At 39.2% G+C, this 22,549-nt stretch overlaps 1 protein-coding gene across 21 annotated transcripts in view; it reads left to right on the top strand.

Moving 5' to 3' along the window:
• Positions 1–22,549, top strand: part of DLG2 (discs large MAGUK scaffold protein 2) — a 2,041,348-nt gene that overhangs the window by 1,500,331 nt on the left and 518,468 nt on the right. For all 21 annotated transcript variants that reach the window (XM_079928919.1, XM_079928924.1, XM_079928927.1 and 18 more), the window contains one exon: positions 7,908–8,044. In XM_079928919.1, the coding sequence (XP_079785045.1) occupies positions 7,908–8,044 (137 nt within the window). The remainder of the gene's footprint in view (positions 1–7,907; positions 8,045–22,549) is intronic.

Raw genomic sequence — 22,549 nt, 5'->3', positions numbered from 1 at the left:
GGTCACATTCACAGGTAACAGGGCTTAGGACTTCAGTCTGTCTTTTGAAAGGCGTAATTCAACCTATAACCACTGCCATTTGAGTAGATTGTGGTATACGGAGTCAGATGGAGGAGACTGAGGAAAGTATGTGTGATACGGAAATGCAGTTAGTAACTAGAGATCACTGTTTACAAACTCCAGCTCTTACAGTAAATGAGGCAGCAAGTTCAAGAGAAGATTTTTTTTTATTAATTTATTTTTTTTAATTAATTTATTTACTGGCTGCACTGGGTCTTCGTTGCTGTGTGCGGGCGTTCTCTAGTTGCAGTGAGCGGGGGCTACTCTTCGTTGTGGTGCACGGGCTTCTCATTGTGGTGGCTTCTCTTGTGGAACACGGGTTCTAGGCAGGCAGGCTTCAGTAGTTGTGGCTCACAGGCTCTAGAGCGCAGGCTCAGTAGTTGTGGCGCACGGGCTTTATTGCTTTGCAGTATGTGGGATCTTCCCGGACCACGGCTCGAACCCGTGCCCCCTGCATAGGCAGGCGGATTCTTAACCACTGCGCCATCAGGGAAGTCCCAAGAGAAGATCTTTCTAGGATAGGACAGAAGCATGGTCAAAGCCAGAATAGAAGAAAAGCATTGATGGTAAGGGACTGAATATTCTAGAGGGGGGAAGAAAAGGAATAATGAGTAAAATTCAATGGTGAAGGGGAAGATTTACGTTTAGAAAAGAGGAATGATACTCATTCCTTTGAGAAAGGGTAGGTATAGACATGGAGACTTTTCACAATAAAATAGGCATTGAGTGATGCCTCTTTTTAGGCAAAAAGTATAAGTGGGTTTTCTGTTGTTGTTGTTGTTTTTGTGGTTCGCGGGCCTCTCAGTGTTGTGGCCTCTCCCGTTGCGGGGCACAGGCTCTGGATGCGCAGGCTCAGCGGCCATGGCTCACAGGCCCAGCCGCTCCACAGCATGTGGGATCTTCCCGGACCGTGGTACGAACCCGTGTCCCCTGCATCGGCAGGCGGACTCTCAACCACTGCGCCACCAGGGAAGCCCCCTAAGTGGGTATTTTGAGGTACATAGTCAGGAGAAAAGCTTGGAACATTGACTGTGGTAAGTGAATTAGGTGATCTGTGAGAGATCCTTAAGCAGGATTGAGCCTGCCTAGCCAGTGCCGAAGGCATTTTGAACAGAACCACCTCTTTCAACTCCAGACTTTGTCGTTTGAACCCAGGGAGAATCCAGAGAGTAAGAACATACAGCTTTGGTCTTTAATCTCATCGGGCACTGTAGATATGATTAATTAATTATTCTCTCAAATTAAAATGAAAGACACATTTTTGGTATTTTTTTAAGCAATGATTTTTTTCTAAAGAAGAGATGTAAAGTAGTCTGTTACCTGTGTAGACCAGACCCGCAGGTGAAGTTTTTGTTTTGTTTGTCAAATGAAATGTATGCACATTCAGCAGTTAGGTTGCCTGTATTTCCTAAAACAAAGCCTGCCAGGCTTCAGGATGGATTCCGTGTTTCCTTTAATAAAATAGGATCGTATAGTCAGAACGTACAGAATACCACTATAGTATTTTTTTTTTTGTGAAGCACTAAACACCCTACCTTGCAGATCCTAGATGAACTGTGACAGAAGGAGTCTGCTTAATAATATTAAAATTGTGGAGGCGCCCCAGAGTGCCCTCCTAGTAAAGTCACATAAAATGAAGTTGAACCATGTTGGTGAATGATTGATTATAAGACATCATGGGGATTCGTTCTTTACACCCATAAAGACTATATGGGTACATTGTAGTCACATGACTCTTTCAGGTACTGGGGTTTTTATTCTAAGCTCCCCACACACAGAATCAGCCCATTTTCCCAAGACTTCCTCCTTCAGGCCTCCACCTTCCACTGGCACCTGCTCCTCAGGCACCCAGGGGAAAGGGTGAACTGGGATCATTCCTCATGTTCTTTTTTCACAGGAGAAGGAAAAGATTTTGCATGGGAAAAGGTTAAGTTAAAGGCTTTAACAACGTTCAGGCATTCCTTTCCCTACGCCTGCACCTCCTGTGTTAACATGAGGATATACAATCTGGGGATGTGCAGGAAATACGGAAAGAAGAACCCAGCTTTATGCACTAGATGTAATCCTGAAATTGTTTGCACATCAGGTGTGTCAAACAGATCAGTTTTTAATTGTTTGGGAATTAGGTATTTAAATTCCACTTGCTTTTTTCCTTTGCCAGAGTACTGAAATAGCCACTGATTTTACTTCCTTTTGTGATTTTAATACTTACATTGTTCTGTGTCAGCTTTGTTTATTACTGACACATGTATAGGCAGGTTTAGTATTATTCTCAATAGCCAAACTTTCCACAGTCGATAGTGTTAGGGTCACGATTTTAGGATGAGACCTACCAACTCTTGTCACTGAGTTTATTTTATAATTGATTAGTCAATTTCTTGATCATGGACACATCTTTTCAATATTGTAACCAATTCTCTAAATTGGTCACTTACCAAAAATCAGTGTTCCTTACTCAAATCGTTATAATACTCATTGTATTTGTCTTGTTAGGGGCCGCTCTAGCTTATCTTACTGTAAATACAGGTTTTGAGTGTTCGCTAGGCATTTTTGTCTCAATTTCCAGCACAGGGGAGCTGGGATTTTATGAGCACTGTATGATCTAAGTCAGGGCAGCTGACTCTTTAGTTACTTAGTCTGATGTATTGGTTTTAAAGATGCGTTCTTGGGCTTCCCTGGTGGCGCAGTGGTTGAGAGTCAGGGGACACGGATTTGTGCCCGGGTCCGGGAAGATCCCACATGCCGCGGAGCGGCTGGGCCCATGAGCCATGGCCGCTGAGCCTGCGCGTCCGGAGCCTGTGCTCCACAACGGGAGAGGCCACAACAGTGAGAGGCCCGCGTACCGCAAAATAAAATAAAATAAAGATGCGTTCTCTTTTATCAATTCTGACTTAATACTTTATTCAAGATCCGGCCCAAATGCTAAACCTTTTGTTGATTCTCCTCCTGCTCTTCTAAGAAGTCATGATCCCCTCCATACTCACATATCATAGTACCATTACAGAACTTATCCTAGCCTGTTCAGTTATGTCAAGATCTTTAGGTATCTGTTTTCCAAACAACTTGAGAGCTTATTGAAAGCAGAGAATTTTTATTTATCAAGAATCTATCTTTGTAATAACTGTAAATGGAAAGTAACCTTTCAAAATTATATAAAATTTTTAAAAGAAATTTGAAAAATGAATCTATTATGTGCCAATTACTAAAGAACATAGATACGGTTCTTTTGTTTGTTTGTTTTGCGGTGCGCGAGCCTCTCACTGTTGTGGCCGCTCCCGTTGCGGAGCACAGGCTCCGGACGCGCAGGCTCAGCGGCCATGGCTCACGGGCCCAGCCGCTCCACGGCATGTGGAATCTTCCCAGACCGGGGCACGAACCCGCGTCCCCTGCATCGGCAGGCGGACTCTCAACCACTGCGCCACCAGGGAAGCCCCATAGATACGTTTATTCCCTTATTACACATGAGGAGATTGGGACTCCAGTTTACACAGCTAGTAGATGGAAGAATCAGGATACGAAACTGGCTCTGCTGTTGTACCACTGCCTGCACAGTGGTTGCCATAAACTCTGTACAGACTAAGATGGAGAGGTAACCAGAGTTCAATGAGGAAATGTAATGTATACATTTATCAACTCCAACTAACGGCGCTCACTTTTTCAGCTGTTCCTCTCTCTCTAAAGCCACCAGCTTCATATTAAAGGGGAGTCTTTCTCAGAGACAAGTGATTTTCCTTGTCCTCTTCTATTCATATGTTTATCCATTCTTTCATTTAATGCATATTTATGAGGTAACTATGTATCTGCCCTGGTTCTACTGCATAGCATGAAATAGTTAAAAATCCCTGTCGGGCTTCCCTGGTGGCGTAGTGGTTGAGAGTACGCCTGCTGATGCAGGGGACGCGGGTTCATGCCCCGAACCGGGAGGATCCCACATGCCGCAGAGCGGCTGGGCCCGTGAGCCATGGCCGCTGAGCCTGCGCGTCCGGAGCCTGTGCTCTGCAACGAGAGAGGCCACTACAGTGAGAGGCCCACATACCGCAAAAAAATAAAAATAAAATCCCTGTCATCTGGAGTTTATATTTTCACCAAGGAGATAGGCAATAAAAAATTAAATAAAATACATAGATAATTTATATCGTATATCACAAGGTAATAAGTGCTAAGGGACACTGAAAATAGAGCAGGATAAGGAAGTGGGATGGATTGTTAGGGGACAGTATTAAATAGGGAGGTCAGGGTCAGGGTCCCAGAGAAATTGAAATTTTAACAACAGCCTGAAGGCAGGGTGTTCCAGGCAGCAGAAACAGCTAGAGCAAATGCCCTAAGGTGGGAGTGTGTCTGGCATGTTCTAGAAATATCAAGGCAGTAGCTGTGTCTAGAGTGGATTGAAGGAAGGAAGTATGAGCAAATGAGGATAGAGAATGATCCTATAATGTAGACAGACTACCCCTGCTTTCACAGAGCGTGTGCAAGGAAACCAGTACCTCCAAACTGATCATTTGGATTTGGTCTTATGGCTTGGTGGACCTAGACCACATTTGTCTTCATAGAGCAGTCCTCCAAAAAGCCAAGACATCATCTGGATTTAGACCATTGCTTCAGCCAGGTTCAGCCACAGTCACTCATATGAACTCATGGATCATTATTTCTGTACTGTTTCTGGTCAATCCATTTCTTTACATTTATGTTGGCTACAGTTGATAGCAGCTGTTATGCAATGCATGGTATGTACTCAGGAGATTCTTGTTGAATGAGTGGATATATGAGTGAGTGAATGAATGAATAAATGAATGAATGGATGGATGGATGGATGGATGGATGGATAGATAGGACCAGATTCGATTTTATAACACAGATGGATACTTCCACCTGTAAATAACCTTGTATTCTGGATGTAGACATAAGCTATACGTTTACCTATCACGTTGAATTGAATATCTGGAATATGGTTGAATGTTGACCAAATATTGATTAGTTTTAAATGTATCCATGTTCCACCAAAGTAAGAGAAATTAAGGGAAATGTTTAGTTCTGTACCTTTAGAGCCATTCTCTGGCTCTTACTAAAAATACTTTAGCTTAAGCAGTCACCAGTTAAGAAGTGCTTAAGCCTAATCTTAGCGGAAAAAACGTTGTTTCCTTTTTAGCTGATATGTTTATGTCTGCGGTATCCACAGTGATTTCATTGTCTTGGTAAAATCTTCAACTTCAAATCTCAACTACATAGTTACTCCCTTTGTTGGACTTAACCTTGTTTATAGTGGTAATTTGTTTCCTTAGCTCTTCTGTAACTCAGACCGGCTGTGGCATGTACTGTTGGCATAGTAGATGTAAATCAGAGTCCCTGAATTTTCTTTAACCTTTTGTCCACAGTTCGGAATGACTTCTGTACTATTGTAAATGCAGTAGATTGATCCTAGCATGTGGCTATGAAACTTTTGTAAATATGTTTCTTAAGCTTTCCTATAATCATATATAAATATGAAGTAACAGTTTTAGAAAACATGAGCTGATATGTATTTTTAATTTCATAGGAAAAGCCAGTTGGGGACATTTTATCTACCCTTGGTCATCTTTCACTTGGTAAACAAATTCTTTAAATATGAGGGAAACAAATATGTTTATAGATCTATGCAATGTCAAAGCATCAATAAAGAATAATTACCCACTCTAGTAGGAAATTAAATAACACTTATTTTAATTGCCCTATCAATTTAAATCCATTTTCCATTTATTGTTAACAACTAATTTAACAAAAAAATCATTTCCTTTCAGGTATCATTCCAGAGGTGTTACTTTATAATTTACCATGCCATTATTTTTCCATTAACTAATCACTTATGCTATCTTAAGAGCAGCACATAGCCCTACTCAATATTTATTCAATACAAGGATAGTGAAATGGAGTATTTTTAAAGTGTTTTTCATTGTATAAAGTGCCAAAAATTTTTATGATTGTCTTATCATAAAAGAAGTGTGTGGTTTTTTAAAACTAGGCAACTAGGGGTGTGTGTGTGAGGGGGCGTTTAATTTCTTAAGCAAGTTACAGAAATGTTCTGTCTTTAGTTACAGATGTCTTTGACTTATATCTATCTTTCTGAGTAATTTGCATTATCATTTCAAAATACAATGAAAATATATGCTATAAGTATTGTACCGAATGTGTATTCAATTATATTCTGAGAAAGATTTTTTTTGTTCTTATACTTTTAAAGAGTCTATCAGTCATTCTTTTAAAATGGCCTCATAATGATTTTTAATAACTATTCTTGTTATCATTCCATAGTTTAATATAAATAAAAGTTTATGACAATATGTATAGACCCTGAGGATGTTATGCTAAGTGAAATAAGTCAGACCGAGAAAGGCAAATACTGTATAATTTCACTTATATGTGGAAATCTAAAAAACAAAACAAAAGAACAAGCATAAAATGGAAACAGAGTGATAAATACAGAGAACAAGTAAGTCGTTGCCAGAGGAGAGACGGGTGGAGAGGAGAGAAGATATAGGTGAGGAAGATTAAGAAATACAAACTTCCAGTTACAAAATAAATGAGTCAGTGGTTGTGAAATGTGCAATGTGGAGAATATAGTCAATAACCATGTAATATGTTTGTACGGTGACATATTGTAACTAGACTTATCATGGTGATTATTTCGAAATGTGTAGAAATACCTAATCACTGTGTTGTGTAATAGGAACTAACATAGTATTATAGGGCAATTATACTTCAAAAACAAGCTCAGTCACAGAAAAAGAGATCAAATCTGTGATTACCAAGAGGTGGGGGAAGAGGAGAGGGGGAGTTAGATGAAGGCAGTCAAAAGGTACAGACTTCCACTTAGAAGGTAAATAATACGAGGGATATAATATACAACATGAGAAATGTAATTAACACTGCTGTATGTTATACATGAAAGTTAAGAGAGTAAATCCTAAGAGTTCTCATCACAAGGAAAAATTTTTTCTATTTCTTTAATTTTGTATCTATATGACATGATGGATGTTCACTAAACTTACTGTGATAATCATTTCATGATGTATATAAGTCAAATCATCATGCTGTACACCTTAAACTTATACAGTACTGCGTGTCAATTATATCTCAATAAAACTGAAAGAAAAAAATTATAAGCCATAGCATAGTAAAATTCTTCTCTCAAGATGGAAAATTTCCAAAAGACAAAATTTTTTTTTTAAAAAAGGAAATTTTCCATGTTTATAATGATTTCATATTTCATGGTTTGTTACAAACATAATACAAGTATATAATCTATTTGTTTATTCTTTAGACTGTGTGCAGGGATGATTCGTTTGTGTTCATTCTTTATTAACTATAAGTTAATAACAGGAAGTGCCAGGAAGTGTGAAAATATGACAAGGTACCCAGAGAAGGAAACATGAAGGGCAAGCATTGAGCTTCTTTTCCTTATCTTCTCTCTGAAATTATTACACCGATATCCAATGTATCTTCCTCATGGCTCTTATCTCAGAATTTGTGGAATGTTCGAATTGCTGTTCTTTTCATTCTAAAATGTCAGAAATATCTAGGTCTCTACCCAAATGACTGGCAGGACTTCTGTTCTCTATGCTAGAGTAACAACAGCAGCAACGAAGTTAAGCCCATAGACTAAACGTGGGCAGGATTGCACTTGTGTTTTGCCTCATTAGCATTAATCAACAAGCTTTCAAATGTTTAAAGGACACAGTTGATTGAAGTAGAATTTATTGTTATTTATACTGTTGTAATAAATTGAGGATTAATTTTTTTTCGACTGTTGAAATGTGACTAATAGCACTTTCTTAAACAAATACAATGCTTTTCTTTTTGTTTCTTTTCCATAGGTTTAGGCTTCAGTATTGCAGGAGGTGTGGGGAACCAACACATTCCTGGAGACAACAGCATTTATGTAACTAAAATTATAGATGGAGGAGCTGCACAGAAAGATGGAAGGTTGCAAGTAGGAGACAGACTACTAATGGTGAGTGTGACTGAAGCAGAGCTATGTGTATATTTATAAAGCTCTTGTTTCCCAGTATATGACTGTCTTAGTCATTTCAGGCTGCCATAACGAAATACCATAGGTTAGGTGACTTAAACAACAGAAATTTTATTTTCTCACAATTCTGGAAGCAGGGAAATTTAAGAGCAAAGTTCTGACCCATTCAGTTTCTAGTGAGGTCTCTCTTCTTGGCTTGCAGACAACTGTCTTGCTGCTGCATCCTCACATGGCCTTTCCTCTGGGCTTGTGCTGAGGGAAAGCTCTCTCTTTCTCTTTTTATAAAGCCATTAGTCCTATCAGATTAGGACTTAAGTCATGTAATTAATAACCTTAATTGCCTCCTAAAGACCCTATCTCCAAATACAGCCATATTTGGAGTTAGAACTTCAACATAAGAATTTGGGGGGAGGAAGCAGTGACCTTGGGTGGAAATAGAAAAGGGAGAGCAGATTTTGTGGTAAAAGATATCAGAAGTACAGGTATAATTGGAGATGATTTGTTGATATTTTAAAAACAGAAATCTAAATTTTCACCAGTTTTCATAGGCACAGAGATTATGTGTTGCTCTTCCGGTATCTTCCATCTCCTATCAGCCAGAGAGACTGCTAAATCCAGACTGGTAGAGAGATGGGCTTTGCATAGCAAAGTGAAAAACACTATCTGGTTTATTGATCTGTACATTTCTATGCCTGTGTTCTTTGGTTCAACCAGTGTAGACACAGTTCCTGACTTCCAAGAGTTCTGTCACGTGTGCAAATGGATCCCTTCCCACTCTCCTTTCAGACAGGGTTTCTACTGTTTTATTTGCCAGTTACTCACATGCTTCAGGAGTCTTGGGCAACGACTGACACCAACACGCAGCCACCCTTTCTGAGCCATGGAGTTATACGATAAACGAAAGCAAAATGTAGGCAATTATAAGCAGTAAAAAATTGGTGATTGCACCTAAAAACTGTTTCATCTCCATTTACTGTTTTATATTAAATCTACAGGATAATAATCAAATACTGAAAATTAATAGAAGATAGTTGTCAAGTAAGAGAAGTATATCTAGTCGTATCTAGTCATATGTCTCCCTTTGTAAAACAGGATCTTGAATCTTTGTCACAAGGAGCCATTATCTCCAATACTTTCATGAGAAGTGTTTGGGAAGGATCAACCTATACAATTTCAACAGAATAGTAATTTCTAGGACATGTGCAAGTTTTGGGGGTTGAACCTCAAAGTTCATTGTACCCATGTCCCTGGACTCTAGACAGGTTGTTTGTAGTTGCACTGGCCTAATTTCATAGTTGTCAATGATTTTTGTATTGAATTATCTGGATAAGAGCTTTACAATCATCTTGATAACTAACATTTATTTGGCATTTACTGTGCTCCATGTATTTTTTAGATGTTTTTCTGTAATGTAGTATGTATTTCTCACAACAGCCTCTTTTATATAAGCAAAGGGAAACTGAGGTATAGAGAGAGGTGTACTAACTTGGCCATGGTCATATAGTTAACAATGGACAGAATTGGATTTCAAATGCTTGTAACCACCAAACATGGTCTTTGCATTTGTTTCCTAAAATCTGTCAGTCAGTTCTTTCCTTCCTTCCTTTAGTTATCATTCAGTCATCATTTAGTCATCATTCAGTTATCATTCATTAATTCCTTTATTTAACAAGTAATATATTGAGCACCTACCATGTCCCAGGCAATAGGCACTTCTCAGGAAGGAACTCTGTCAGCAGAAAAAGTATGGTCAAACTGAATGGGCAAAAAATGTGGCATTAATGACTTCAGTCAAAGTTGCAACTAAGAGTTTTTGGCTTCTTTACTACTTGAAGTCACTACAATTTTATTTTTATTTTTTAAACCATTTTATTGAGGTATGACTGACCTGTAAAAAGCTGTACATATTTAATATATACAACTCCATGACTTTGGGGATAAGTACATACCCATGAAACCATCACCACCATCAAGGCTATAAAGTTATCCATCACTTCCCAAAGTTTCCTCTCACTATCATTATTATCATTGTTATTTTGTGTGTGTATGGGGTAAGAACACTTAACATAAGATCTACCTTCTTAGCAAATTTTAAGTATACATTACAGTGTTGTTAGCTGTAGGCACTAGGCTGTATAGTAGAACTACCATTTTCATTCTCAGGACATTCTGAATTTTGTTTGCTTGTTTTTGCCTTTGACGTGAATGTTGGTTCTTTTTTTTAAAAAAAACTTAAAGCTCTTTTGTGTGTTTTTTAAATTTTATTTATTTATTTTTGGCTGCATTTGGTGTTCATTGCTGTGCACAGGCTTTCTCTAGTTGTGGCGAGTGGGGGGCTACTCTTCATTGCACTGAACTGGCTTCTCTTTTTGTGGAGCACAGGCTCTAGGTGTGCGGGCTTCAGTAGTTGTGGCACATGGGCTCAGTAGTTGTGGCTTGAGAGCTCTAGAGAGCTGGCTCAGTAGTTGTGGCGCACGGGCTTAGTTGCTCCGTGGCATGTGGGATCTTCCCAGACCAGGGCTCGAACCCATGTCCCCTGCATTGGCAGGCAGACACTTGATCACTGCGCCACCAGGGAAGTCCTAAAAGTTGGTTCTTATGATGTTGTGTCTTCTGAAACAGAAAAGTGTTATTGGGATATGAGACAACTTCTCTCTAACAACTTCTCTCAAGAAGACAAACTTTATAGTTTGTGGACTTAGGGATAAAATAAACTGTGATATCCATTTTCTACATAGTGCTAAATTGAAAAATGAAGAGGACAGTTTCATTCTAAAGTAGTGCATCATAGCGACTGATTTGACCTTTGGCTCATTGTTCTGTAAGAGTTTGGATGTAGACAGCTCTTCTGGACTGCTTCTGTTATTTCTTCAACTGCTGCTATTATCATATCATGCTAGATGTCATGTGCTGATTTCTTGAAGTTCTGTTTAAATTTTTAGCGTTATATTCAAATTCTTAAAAAAAACCTCAAAGTCTAAATAATTCTGTCAAAGGATTTTCCAGGCACCGTGCTACTTTTCCATTATCATTTTCTTGATATTCATTGTAGACAAAATGATTTCAAAAATAGCTGTGACATAATCCTTAACATAATCCTTAATCCTCCTTTGAGTTTTAAAGCATAGTTTAAAAAAAAATGAAGCTTCAACAACCATAGGTCTCTCTCCTCTTACGTAAGGAAAACATAATTAGTACTTTCAAGGCAACTGCCAAGCTGAATCTGGAAATGAAAGAAAATGGTTCATTTTATAAAATTCTGAAAGAAAAATGAGCCTGAGGGAAAGCATAAATTAAAAATCCCAGAAGCCACCCCAAAAGGTCAATTATCTTGCTTCAACCAAAAATATTTATTAATGCTCTCCTCCTGTCATTCCTTTCCACCTCCTCTTCCCTTTACTACCCTACATTCATGTCTTCTTCATCTTTCTCCTCTTCTACTCTCCTCCCCCAAAGGAAGTATGAATAATTTAGATTCTGTGATTTACCAGCTGTACCACACTCTATTTTTCTATAAATAGGTTTTTTCTAAAACAATTTGTACCACTCCCTTCCCTCACTTCTTAGGAAAAATTCCTCCATATGTTATTCATTCATAGTTCTGTAAGTAAGTTGATCGAGAATAAAATTCCATTAATTTCTTTAGACTTTTGTGTATAGATCACCATAATTCAGGAAGTCTCCCAGCATCTACCCTGCAGTGAGAGCACAATCTTTTTTTTTTTTTTTTTTGGGCGGGGTGGGAGTGGGGGTGGGGATCTTTAGTAATAAACCTTTCAGTTTCTCAACTGAAATAACTTTAATGTTGGACACCATCTGAATCATACCATATATACTGGGTACTTTTTTTTCCCTAAATACTTCTTATATATCAGAATTGAAAAGTATCTATCTTAGATATTATCTTATTCCAACTCTCATTTAGTACATCAGAATCCCACAGAAAAGCAACCATGTGAAATAGTCCCTCACCTCTGCTAGAACTCTCTAAGGATGGAGAACGGAATGCCTCGTCGAAGCTATCCATTAGATACTAACCATCAGTAAAAATGTTTTCCTTAAAATTATATCAAAATATACTTCCCTATACAGCTCTCCCTTTAGTAAAGCTCTCTCCCTTTAGTAAAGCTCTCTCCGTTGGAAACACAATGATGAATATGAATTCCTCTTCCACATTTGTTTAAAAAGCTATGTCTTGCCAGTTCTCCAGTTCTCAGTCTTTTAAGATGTTTCACATTTTTCCTCTCACTCTTGCACCAAATTTTATCATACATCCATTTATCCTCTGAAAATAGATTACCCTTTTAACAAAACTTCTTTTGATTTTTTAACATGTTATTCCCCAACTTAAAAGAAAAAAAAAAAACAGGCTATATTATTGCATCTGACCTTTACATTTATTGTACTGTAAGAAAACATTATCCTGCCTAAAACCTTTGCGATAACCCCCTTAGTGTTTCAAATAAGATGACTTTAATGTCAGACCTCTCTGATGTTTCATGGGTCACCCAGATGCATGGTATATGTTCTCTTTATCAAAATAACAATTTTTTAAATTTCCCCTGCTACTGGCACTTCTTATCATTCACTAGAATTTTGTTTGTTTTGTTTTGTTTTTTATTTTTTCAAATGACAGTGACATCTGATTTTAATGGATTGTACCAGTCGCTTAGTGCTGCAATCTCAGACTGAATAGATTCTCTCTTGGCCTTGAACTTCATGGAACAGATGGTCAGAGGTTAACAGTATTGATAATTTTCTAATTCTTTCATATATTTTTACACACTCATTTTTATTAAGCCCTACCATGGTGATACATAGAGCCACATATATTACAGAAATGTGATCTTCTTCATCTTTTTTCTACACGATACCAGAAACTTTGAATCTAGGGTCATCTAATTGTCTTCTCTAAAGGGACAACATGAACTGTTAATTGGCAAAGGCCCTGTCGCATTGTGATTTAAAGTTTATAATCTTAGTCTCTTTTTTCCATAACCTTTGCTTGACGTTTGAAGAAACAATTGTCAGTGAGAGACCTTTTACAGAAAATAAGTCTGTATGTTTTCTTTGCTTAAAGGGAAGCTGAAGACAAGAGGAAAGGTAAATGAGGCATTGAAATAATATGGAAAGACAATGGACTCAGAGATAGGATATCTGGATTCAAGTCTCAGGCAGCCAGCATTAACTCTACTTAACTGACCTTGGGCAAGTCATGTTCATCTTTGGTCTTTTGCTATGTCCTCAATACCATGACAGATTGCCTTAGATCAGTGTTTCCCAAGTGTGTTTTAAAATATTAGTCTCATGTCTGTGTCACATGAAAAGACTCTACAGTCAAATTGAAATTCTACAACCTGTATCTCACCTCTTTTGTAGATTCTCAACAAACTTTAGCATATATAAGGGTCTATGAAGTCCTCCAGTCAAGGAACTAATTTAACTTTGGTACCCTAACTTTCAAATATATTTTACTGTGGAACTTTTTTTCTTAAGTAATGTTTATGAAATACCTAGAACTAGTGTTCGCTGGAGTCACTCTGGGATATGCTATGTGTGAGCATCTCCTATTTTTCTTCCAGAATGTGCATCCTATGGTAAGGACATTAGATAGATTTGGGGAAGATGAGTAGAAACAAGATAATTTTCTGAATGAGTATTAGTTGTGAGGACCCACTATCACCTTGTTTCATCCAAATATCAATAAGAAAATCACCTTGAAGACCACGCAAATATGTAGGAGTTATCTGAATAATGAAGAGGATTTTAAAACACTTTCATTGTTTAGGCCAACCTTAAATAAGAACCAAAAGCTATAACTGTCCCTGCACATGGCTCTTTCCTACCACCAACACACTGCTTCCTCCTTAAGAAGATCTTTCACCACAGCACCTCCTCACTCCAAAACTTGAGAGATGGATAGGGCAGTCATTACTGCTATTCTTATTTTCCGGAAGAGAAAGTTAGAACTCAAAGATGCAAACACTTTTCCAATATTACATAACTAATAAATTGTGAGATTGGATTCAGACCTAGACATCAATTTTCTAAAGCCACATTCCTTTCAGCTGTGTACTCAACCCCCCTGGTTCTCGATCTTGGTTACACATTTGAATCTCATGGTAAGTTCTTGAACGCTATGGATGCCCAGGCCTCAATCAACCCTGAATAATCAATTCAGAATCTCTGGAGTAGGAGCCATGCCTCGTTTTCATTTTTTTTTTTTTTTAAGTTTTCCAAACAATTCTAACGTGCAGCCAGGTTAAGAACCATAATTCTACCTTGACCTAATCACATCCTACCCCACTCTGCTGCCGCTCCACTGCTTCTCCTGAGGGTGACTTCTGAGGTAATGCTCATTCCATCAAGCTGGTATAGCATCATTTAGCAATTTCCAGTCATGGGCTAAAAGGCATTAGAAATAGTTCACCCTTCAGACTCTGTCTCCAGTAGTTAGATTACCTTCTGAAACACCAGGGGGAAAAAATTTTGGATAATTATTTCTTGAACTCCCTTTTAATTTGTCTCAGATACAATAAAATTACAATATAATGCAAATGCAATGATATATTTTATTTAAGGGTTTAAGGGCTTTATTTATAAAGGGATTTTATATAAAGGGTTGAAGCCTTCCATTATATTGTTTATTTCTTTTGCTTGTATTCAGTTTAATACCCCTGTTTATAGAACTTACTCTATAGTCATCATATATCGGTACCTAGTATAAAGCGGTGGTTTTAAAATTCTTTAACAGCACACCCCATCAGTAAAACACAAAAAGTTGTCTTTTTTTTTTTTTTTAACATCTTTATTGGGGTATAATTGCTTTACAATGGTGTGTTAGTTTCTGCCTTATAACAAAGTGAATCAGTTATACATATACATATGTTCCCATATGTCTTCCCTCTTGCGTCTCCCTCCCTCCCACCCTCCCTATCCCACCCCTCCAGGCTGTCACAAAGCACCGAGCCAATATCCCTGTGCCATGCGGCTGCTTCCCACTAGCTATCTACCTTACTACGTTTGTTAGTGTGTATGTGTCCATGACTGTCTTTAATATATGTATATCTCTCTACTTTAGATTGCATTCATATATTGTTATGGTAATATATACATTTTATTTTAAACCATACACAAGAAATAGAAAGATGAAGATCGATGTGATAAATATTAATGGAAGTTCAAATATTTCTTCCTGTACCCAGCTGATTGCCCTGGGGTTCCTATCATACGGTCCATTTGGTGACCACTGCTATAGAGGAAGCTGGAGTCATTCAAGACGTCAGTGGCACTTGCTCGCTCTCTCTCTCTCTCTCTCTCTATGCAATTGAAGGTGAAGAAATGCATTAATGGGACTTCCCTGATGGCGCAGTGGTTGGGAGTCCGCCTGCCGATGCAGGGGACATGGGTTCGTGCCCTGGTCTGGGAGGATCCCACGTGCCGCGGAGCGGCTGGGCCCGTGGGCCATGGCCACTGGGCCTGCGCGTCCGGAGCCTGTGCTCCGCGACGGGAGGGGCCGCAGCGGTGATAGGCCGGCGTACCGCAAAAAAAAAAAAAGAATCCATCTGCCAATGCAGGGGACATGGGTTCCAACCCTGGTCCTTGAAGGTCCCACATGCCGCGGAGCAACTAAACCCGTGCACCACAACTACTGAGCCTGCCCTCTAGAGCCCACGAGCCACAACTACTGAGCTCGTGTGCCACAACTACTGAAGCCCGCTCACCTAGAGCCCATGCTCTGCAACCAAGAGAAGCCACCGCAATGAGAAGCCCATGTACCGCAATGAAGAGTAGCCCCTGCTCGCCGCAACTAGAGAAAGCCCACACGTAGCAACGAAGACCCAACGCAGCCAAAGATAAATTAATAAATTAATTAATTTTAAAAAATAAATGCTACATAAGTAGTTTTAAAAAAAAAGAAATGCATTAATGATTAATGGAGGAGGAAGAAATTTGCCCTGTTGGAGCTCTGATTATGTCCCTTATAAGCTGATGTGAGCCGGTGTTCACATTTTGCACCAGCCTTTCATTCTTCTATCCCATGCCTGACACAGAGTGAGTGTCCAGTAGATGTGTATTGTTGGTTGAATGACCTTCATTCCTTATCCTTTCCTCTCTGACTCAACACAACTGTAAAATAGAAGCTCAACACAAATGTCTCATTCTTCGTATAACATAGGGAATTTTGGTTGCTTTTCCTTTGATATGCCACATTGGTTTTTGTTTGTTTGTTTGTTTGTTTTGCGGTACGCGGGCCTCTCACTCTTGCGGCCTCTCCCGTTGCGGAGCACAGGCTCCGGACGCGCAGGCTCAGCGGCCATGGCTCACGGGCCCAGCCGCTCCATGGCACGTGGGATCCTCCCGGACCGGGGCACGAACCCGCGTCCCCTGCACCGGCAGGCGGACTCCCAACCACTGCGTCACCAGGGAAGTCCCCACATTGTTTTTTTAACTTATTTAGCGGATGTTTCAACATTTGTTAAGTGCCTACTGTTTACCCTGTGTCAGCTGGGGGAATACAAAGATGAAAACATCTAATCATGGCCCTTGAGAAGGTCACCCTTTGAGATGGAAAGAGGCACTGCAGAAGTAAGTGTTGTACGAGATCAGTTTCACAGGAAGAACCCTGAACAGGAAGAAACTACTTCCAGCATTAGGATCAGCAAAAGCACTATGTCTGATTTTGATGTTTGATCGTTATTCGTACGCTGCTGTATGTTATACAGTGTCTTTTCAGGTTCATGGTATCATTTCTTTCTCATAAACACAAGTAAATCAACAAATAAATCAATAGTATCCCCATTTTACATATAAGAAAATTAAAACTCAGTAAATATGTTAACTGGTCAAAATTCATAAAACTAGAAGTTGATAGCAGATCTGAGTCTACTTTCAAAATTACTCTCATTGTAAAAATTACTCTCAGGTGGCCTTCATTTCTAAAAACCACCTAGGTTTAAAATATGGCTGTTGGGCTTCCCTGGTGGCGCAGTGGTTGAGAGTCCGCCTGCCGATGCAGGGGACGCGGGTTCATGCCCCAGTCTGGGAAGATCCCACATGCCGCGGAGCAGCTAGGCCCGTGAGCCATGGCCGCTGAGCCTGCGCGTCCGGAGCCTGGGCTCCGCAATGGGAGAGGCCACAATAGTGAGAGGCCCGCGTACCACAAAACATATATATATATATATAAAATATGGCTATTATTTCTCATAAATTTAAGTAAAGTCACTGGGCATGAGAAATCAACTTCCTTCTTTCCTATTCCAATTTTCCATTACTCATGAGGTCTTGCTATGTGTGTCTCATAAAGAGGTCACCACACTTAGTTTCTGTTCTCCCTTACTTAAGGTTTTTGTTCCTATTCATTTGAAAAATAGAGTTAATTTTGTTCTAACCATAACTAATTTTGTTCTAACCGTAATTAACCATAGTTAATTTTGTTCTAACCATCTCATTGCTGAAAAGATGAAAAATAAGAAAATATTTATTATTCAGAGATAACCATTATTAACGTTTCTCATGTATTCATAGTTATTTGTAAAACAAATTTTATTATAGCAGCTCATTGCAATGGACTGCAGAGATTTCAGTCTTTGGTTCATGCATATTTCTTTTCATACCATTGACGTTACTACATTAGATTGGCCCCCTTTTTCAGTTATTTTACAATATGGTGATCATCTACTTTGTCTTCTCTTTTAAAGTTAACTTTGGAGTTTGTGATTTTTTTTTCCAGTGTTTCTAGAGTCTCACATTTCCTTGTACTATGTCTTAGTACAATTTTTATGTCCCTGATACCTCCCAGTTTGTCTCACTACATTGCTATTCCTGAATGAATATGGAAAGGTCAGTATGTTGCCATCTGTACATTGCTCATTTCTCCTTATCACACCCTCTCATGCCCGCACACCTCCCACCTTTGTACCATCACATATGTATTTGCTAACACTTATTTGAATTCCCACAACACTTGCCATGTTCCCTTCTTGCAAGTCTCCTGGCACCTCTTTCTTCAACTGGTTTGCCCTCTTCTGTCGGCATCATGCTCCAATTTAGTGCTCCCTCTTCCATTCGAGAGAATGAGTCATCTCACCTCCAACCTCTCTCTCTTGGCCTCAGTCCTCTGTCCTATTGAAATACATGGCCAGGCTGCACACATGTCCCCCGCTCTGTGTAGCACACCCCACAGAAACACTTCATTCAAATGCACATGATTTTTTTTTCTGAAACCAGGCCAGTTGCTCAGTGTTCACCATTATAGGCAGATACTTGATGCAAAAGAAAAAAGGAAAAGGAAAAGACAATGGAAAACAATGACAAGAGCAACCAGCCAATCAGTATAATGTCCCTTCTCTCTGTGTACAATCAGCTCCAGCTGTAGGCCCTTTATCTTGAGAGTTCAGAGGATAATGCACACATATAATTACCCCAAATAAACCCACTTTCGTGAAAAACATTTTGAAGACTTCAGCACAAAAGAGCACTTTTGGGTCCAGATCCTATACTATTCTGAATTTTTAAAAAGACCACACAGAAGCCTCATCAACAGTTCTCTAATTAAACTCATCAGTTCACAGATGTTTACAGGAAAATGCTCAGCGAAAATTTTCACCAAGAATTCCTGTTTCCTGAGAAGAGAGATGGATGATGACAATAGTAATAGTAACAAGAGCTCACGTTAATTAGTAATGAGCCTGCCACTTTACATAGGTCAATACATTTAAATCAATAACCCTTTTGAGGCAGTGATTATTCTCATACCTATTTTACAGAAGCCAAAACTGAGGCTAAGTAGGATAAATAAGTTTCCCAAAGTCACACAGCTAGGTAGTGCCAGGAACAGGATGAGTCCTGGTTTGCATGACTCAAAAGCATGTGCTCTTAATCACTACATATTGCTGCCACCACCTCTTCCATGACGAAAATCAGTGTAAATTTTCCAACATTTCATAGTCACCAAACAAAAACTGACTGAACTACCACTATTTTAAATGACTAATATTTTCCCCAATATCCTCTCTTTCCTCACTCCTCACCTCCAACTTTTCCTCAGCTTCTGTTTTCTGCTCTAAAGATTTTCCTGGTGGTCTGAGAGTCTGTTAAGGCAGTCATTCTCAGAAAACACACTTAAAGATAACATCTTCGGGCTTCCCTGGTGGCGCAGTGGTTCAGAGTCCGCCTGCCGATGCAGGGGACACGGGTTCGTGCCCCGGTCTGGGAAGATCCCACGTGCCGCGGAGCGGCTGGGCCCGTGAGCCATGGCCGCTGAGCTTGCGCGTCCGGAGCCTGTTGCTCCGCAACGGGAGAGGCCACAACAGTGAGAGGCCCGCGCACCGCAAAAAAAAAAAAAAAAGTTAACATCTTCTAGACTGTTTCAAGGCCCAACTTAAAAATGGAAAAAGTGCAGTTGAATATACACTGGCCACATCTCTTTTTCACTGATAATCTAATGAGCTGTGTGCTTTCTGTACCCTGGAGAGAGAGACAATGAGCCCTGTCAGAAACAGAGCTTTTGTGCCACGTGTAGTCTAATCCAGTTGTTTTCTAGCCTTTAGGGTCTTTATATGTTGGCTTCTGATCCTCACTGTTTATGCCAACAAATACCTCCTCTCTTCTCTTTTTTCAATATAGATATTTCTGGGGTGCATGGTCACAATATTCAGAGCCACCTTAGGCAACCATTGTTTAAGAGAAAACGCCCACTTCCATACACATTTTAAACCATTGTATATGAGCATTATTTGTAAATATTCATTATCTAGGTACAAGTGGTACCGCCCTTAAAAAAGTGATTAATCGGGCTTCCCTGGTGGCGCAGTGGTTGAGAGTCCGCCTGCCGATGCAGGGGACGCGGGTCGGTGCCCCGGTCCGGGAAGATCCCACATGCCGCGGAGCAGCTGGGCACGTGAGCCATGGCCGCTGAGCCTGCGCGTCTGGAGCCTGTGCTCCGCAACGGGAGAGGCCGCAACAGCGAGAGGCCCGCGTACCGCAAAAAAAAAAAAAAAAAAAAGTGATTAATCAAATATACAAGGAGGTTTTGAAGAAACATATATATATCAAACTACTTTCCATTTTACTTATTTATTTTTTGACTTTGTTAGTGTATTTGGCTGATGCAATATATTGTCACCACTGGATTAAGTGAGAAGGGTAATGATTACTCAGGCTTTTATAACACTTAGGAATTCACATTACTTCTATATGTAAACTTGGAAAGAGACTCTTCTCCTAAAGGGAGAAAGAATAGGTGATGTAAGCCCTAGGTTTCAGTGAACCAACACTCAAGGGCCGTCTCATTTTCATCTTTTCAGGAGGACGGTGATCCAACTGATGGCTTTGCCACTTGGGGTCTGTGTGACCTATTTGTTGCAAGTTAACTGCTTCAAATGTCAGTTTTTCTCACCGGTAAAATGGGCCTAATTATTCATGTCTACCTCATGGAGCTATAACCAGGACCAATTATATGACTTATGTCAAAATATATACATAGTACTTCCAAGATATATGACATATAAGTGTTAAATAAATGTTAACTCATTATTATTACTGTCATTTTTGTTATTTCTCCGTCTATAACTAAAGGCTGCCATCATCAACTGTGTTCCCCATGCCTGTAGTCCCTCTACATTCCCATTCTGTATGGGTCTATTTTTCTATCCATTCATTCTATAAACAGCTATGTTCTATTAGAATGTGAGTCTCATGGGAGCAGGCACTGTGTCCATCTGGAGGAAGCAGTATAGATGAGTGGTTAAGAGCATGATCTCTGGAGCCAAACTGCTTGGCTTTGAATTCTGCCTCTACTACAAATTTGATCAATGACTTTGGGCAAGTTTCTTAACCTCTCGGAGGCATGCTTTTCTCATCTGTAAAATGAAAGTGATTATAATAGCCAGCACATAGGTTATTGTGGGGCTTTATCGTGTTAATATACGTAAAATAATTTAGAGTAGTGCCTGACATGTAATAGGGCTGTATGTGTCTGCTATGATTATGATTATCATTCTTATTTTTTATCACTATATCTCTAACATGTAGAACAGTGGCTGACACATAATAGGTATGCAATAAATATTTGATCAATGAACAAACAAGTGCTAGACATTGGAAATACAAAAGATTTACAAGAATGTCACTTGTCTAGAAGAGAACTGTAGGAACCAGTAGAGAGGCTTACAGCTTACTGGAGAGCTCACGGTCAGCAGTCAGGTTCAGTTCCCTCCTGTTCCAGGGTCCCTAACCTGGGCTACACCACCAAAGGATTAACTGACACATGGAATTTATATAGCAACATGAAGCAAAAATAAAAAGCAATGCTACGAGTTATTAAATGACTAAAGTGCTGATTCAATAGTACAGAGAATATGTAGGAATCCAATCTATTTTATTTATTTACATTTATATTACATTTATTTGAATTCCACATCATTTCAGCAGGAACCAACTAAAGAATTGCTTCATAAAAAAAACAGGAGCCAAATAAGGATAACCTAGGTGTGCAAAATATTTCCTAAATATTTGAAAACCATTTAAGAGAAGTGTTGCAAAGACCCACTGTAAGCCACTGCCATGAAGTAGTAATTGCTCAGGTATCACAGGCTTTTCTGTCCAATAACAGAAGAGGAGTTGCTGTTAAAGCCGATAGCATTAAGGTACTCTTGAACTTGTTCACCTGAAAAGTTCTGTGTTCCAACATTAGCACTCTTCCCTTAGAAAATAGACTCATGTTAAATGACATTTTGATGTGAACAGTTTTTAAAGTGAGGAAAGCCAAGTTTGGTGAAGCTGTGGGAAATGGGGGCTCTCGTATAATTGTGGTCTAAGAGTAAACTGGTTCATGTTTCCAAAGGGCACTTTGGACATAGGTATCAGAGCCCTTATAATATTCATATACTTTGTCCAGTGTTCGTTTGTATGAGTTATCCTGAAGAAGTCATCAAAGTGGTGTACAAATATAGAAAAAAGTTTATTGCAACATCATTTATAATAGAATAAAATTAGAACCAACATAAACATGCTTTAGTAAGAGATTAGTTAAATCATTATGTTATAGCCATGCAGCACAGTGCTTTGTAGGAAACAAAACTCATATTGTTGAAGTACATTCATGTTAGAGGCAAATGTTCACTCGAAGTTAAAAAGCAGGTTCTAAAACAGTGTGTGTAATATGGTCACAGTCGTTTAAAGAAATATATCCATATAGGGAGATTAGGGATAATATTTATTTTCTTCTGTTGTTTTTGTTTGTTTTCTTCAATGGATGTGTATTACTTCTGTAATCACAATCACTATAGCATAAGAAGGACATTTGACCCCTTTGTTCCTTTTTCCACAAAGAGTATTCCGATTTCTATTATAAAATATCGTTTCCTCTTAGAAAAAGGCAGAAGCAACCTTGTTTTTTAGCATCAACAACTGTACCTTATCTGCTTTGGCTAATGCCTTTAATCTATCTGTTCTGTCAAAGTGTGATATAGATACTGGACTGTA

This window comes from Stenella coeruleoalba, assembly GCF_951394435.1.
Source record: "Stenella coeruleoalba genome assembly, chromosome: 8".
NCBI classification, from domain to species: Eukaryota; Metazoa; Chordata; class Mammalia; order Artiodactyla; family Delphinidae; genus Stenella; species Stenella coeruleoalba.
The sequence above is the reverse complement of the archived record's forward strand: the minus strand, read 5'-3'. Positions and strand labels throughout refer to the sequence as shown.